General features: G+C 47.9%; 2 protein-coding genes across 2 annotated transcripts; one reads left to right on the forward strand and one right to left on the reverse strand.

Moving 5' to 3' along the window:
- Window positions 1-140: 140 nt before the first annotated feature.
- Window positions 141-1,433, reverse strand: FTJAE_14221 (integral membrane protein pth11; the record flags this gene model as incomplete). The annotated part of the gene is made up of 5 exons (XM_037347433.1): window positions 141-538; window positions 583-647; window positions 699-861; window positions 902-1,238; window positions 1,284-1,433. 5 exons carry the CDS (start codon window positions 1,431-1,433, stop codon window positions 141-143), a joined length of 1,113 nt encoding a protein of 370 aa, XP_037198770.1.
- An 888-nt stretch (window positions 1,434-2,321) lies between these two features.
- Window positions 2,322-2,723, forward strand: FTJAE_14222 (uncharacterized protein; the record flags this gene model as incomplete). The annotated part of the gene is made up of 1 exon (XM_037347434.1): window positions 2,322-2,723. One exon carries the CDS (start codon window positions 2,322-2,324, stop codon window positions 2,721-2,723), a length of 402 nt encoding a protein of 133 aa, XP_037198771.1.
- Between the last annotated feature and the right edge of the window lie 379 nt (window positions 2,724-3,102).

The following is a 3,102-nucleotide window of genomic DNA, read 5'->3' on the forward strand; positions in this document are numbered from 1 at the left end:
CTGTACCGGAGTTTCTTTTTGCCATTTTTACAACCAACTCTGTATCAATTCGTGTATTAATTATGTACTGCTATTATTTCAATCCCACCTACGCCTTGCCTTTTTGTTCCGTTGCCGTGTATGTAACAGACCTCTAGATATTAATAATAACGCGCTTCAATGTCCTCCCGTTGACTCCTCCGAAAGTCAGGCCCCAGAATCTCCTCCTCACTCTGATTCTCACCATACCCCCTCTCCGTCCCTTTCGCAAACACCTTATTCTTACCATATGAACTCCCAACACCCCTTCGTTCATACTCTTGCACAGAAGATTCAGACGTGCTATCCTTCTTTTGAACCTGAGCTGGATACTTTATACTTCCACCAATGGTCTGTAAAGGAAATGACGCGCCAGAGTTCTGCTGATACTTGCTGCTGTTACGAGAACTCCATTTGCTGAAATATTTCTTGTAAAGAGGTCTGCAGACGGGGATGCCGATGCAGATCATTGTTACGGTCATTTCGGCGGCGGACCAGACGATTAGGCCGACTGGGTCCTCTGATTGATGTTAGCTTTGATCTATATATATCAGGAAGACGTACTGGTGTGATTGGGGCTCTTAAGCTTTGGTACTTCGAGAGTTCTCTTGATGCCAAACGCTCCGGCACTGGAATATCGTTAGTCAGCCGTGAATAAGGATCATGAGAGCTGTTCATACATGACGCCGAGACTGAGACTGCTGAGGATGACGATCTTCTCTTTCATCTTCATCTGCAACCCCCAGATAAACAACCAAGGGAAGCCAGCAAGGAAAAAGTCCACCACAACACAAAGAACTCCTCCAGTTAGCCGCATCCTCACCAGGCTCACATGAGAACTCACTGCAGAGCAACATAGACGCAGGCGACGTGTCCACCGTACATCGTCCACCAGGTATAGTCCTATCCCAAAGATAATTCGGCGGCGTACACTGCAGCCAGTACACAAAGCAGACAGTGATAGAGGCGCACATCAGACTCGCCATGGATATCCAGATAGCCACCTTGTGCCATTGCTGCTTCACAAGGCGCAGAAGAAACAAGCCGAGTGACCATTTCGCTAAACTCATTCCTACTATCGCGAAGCTTTGGCTGACAGCCTCGAAGATGAGCGCCGGGGCTAGGTCGGAGGGGTTGTTCTGGATGACATCGTCCATATCTCGGCCGACGCCGTAGTCGACTGCGACGGTTGTGAATACTGTGTCGAGGAGAAGGAATATCTACACAAATCAGTGAAGTCCAGGTCGGCTTTTGTCGCAACGTACCCAGGCTAGATTGTACACATGGTCGTCGATACCGAAAGACTTGACGACAAAGATTCTCGTATACGCCCTCAGCACGACAAAGACAAGCGCAACAGCCGTCAAAGACCACATCGCCCCAATGACCCAAGGCCCTTCCTCTTTGATCGCCATGATGAGTTATCTCTGCGCTGCAACTTTATAAACCTGACAGTTCAATTCAGTCCCAGTCAGCGAAGGAGAGAGAGGAAAAAGGTTAACCACTGAGATGATTTTCGCGATGAACAGAAAAAAAAAAGGCAGAACCAACAGATTTGCTTCCAAGCCACGCAGAATAAATACAAACACAGCGAAAGGGTTCATTCCCAAAGCGGCTGTTCTGGGCTCGAGATGGCGAAATGCCAATGCTATTGATGCAGATACTCTGCATTCCAGGCAGTCCCAGGAGATCGGGTAGCAATCCTGATATTCGGATTCGGCACATGCGATGCTTATGGGCAAACACGTCGTACGGCGTTAATCGACTTTTCGTGGACGTGGCTTGGGGCATGGTGGATGCGATTGGGTAGATTCAGCCAGTTTGTTCATAAGGCGCTATTTGGTCGAGGAATTGGAATAAGCATTTGACAATAGCTTTATGGGGGGTACGCTGCGGGCGCTTGTCAAGATGATCTGATCTGAGATCTAGATATCTTCAGGGAAGCTTAGCTCCAAGGGTTCAAAGCTCCCTTGACGACATTAAGACAGCGCTCCGATCTACGCATGTTGGGATTCCATTATCCGGTGAAAGTTTCATCTCTATGATGCCGTTTTAATTGATCTTCGTTCTCGGGTGTGACGAAAACGGTGTACATTCCTCTATTGTCGGGTCGAGGAGAATGTGGCGTTGGCGACAATAGAAACCTTGAATGAGATGCTCCGCGCTACGCCCGCTGTTCGTCCACGCTAGAGCTGTACAAGTGGGGTAGCGAACGCGGAATTTGATCTTGAGCTTAATTGATTTGAGATGTACATTCTTGAGGGATCTATATAAATGATGTCGTGTATGACGATGGAGCGAAGATGCCAGTGTCGGGTTGTTCTCGCCACCTACTGTCCTGTTTCTACACCTCGAACTTGCGACGTCACTTGTTCTCCGGCATTTGGAAAGGGCTATTATTCCGTCGAAGTGCGCAAAGACCGCATGAAGCTGGCTCTATTGCTGGTATATTTCTCAATGGCCGCCGATATCTCAGTGTGCTCTACGCTGGTGCCCCTCTTACAGGTTTTACGGAAGACCCTCCTACGGCGCCTTGCTCTCCCCTGCCCAGTTCTGGATTTGCCGGGAAAACATGGTTGACTTTCAGCATGATACTTGTCATGCATAAAGTTATCGAACAAACAGCTGTAGCCATTGCCATCGATCTGAACAGCTTTATTGGGCAAGAGCGTGGTAAGAAGGAGACTATGAGAAAGCGCAGATGAAATCGGTCTCTAAGATGGATGATATCTCGAGGTAAGGGGTATCGTTTCATCGTTAGATCTTTTAATGTACTCGCGTAAGAGGTTCTGTTGAGATATCACGAGCTTCTTCCTTTCGCCAGTAATCAATCATTTGCGTTCGGATACGGCAAGCAGTTCTATGCATGTAGTCGTTTATACAGAACATGCTTGTATGCCGTAGCCTTGCTTTGAGACTGTCGCAGCGTTGAACCTAGCCTCTTGAAGCTTAGTATGCCCCAGGTCGTAGGTAAGCAGTATGTGCTCGCTGGTATGAATCAGCCCCGGATGAAGTCATCTATAACTAGACGATGTGATATCACGTTTCAGTGTTAAGTATATCGGAGACACAAATCCTTGACGG

Source organism: Fusarium tjaetaba, assembly GCF_013396195.1.
Source record: "Fusarium tjaetaba strain NRRL 66243 chromosome Unknown NRRL66243_c0000623, whole genome shotgun sequence".
NCBI classification, from domain to species: Eukaryota; Fungi; Ascomycota; class Sordariomycetes; order Hypocreales; family Nectriaceae; genus Fusarium; species Fusarium tjaetaba.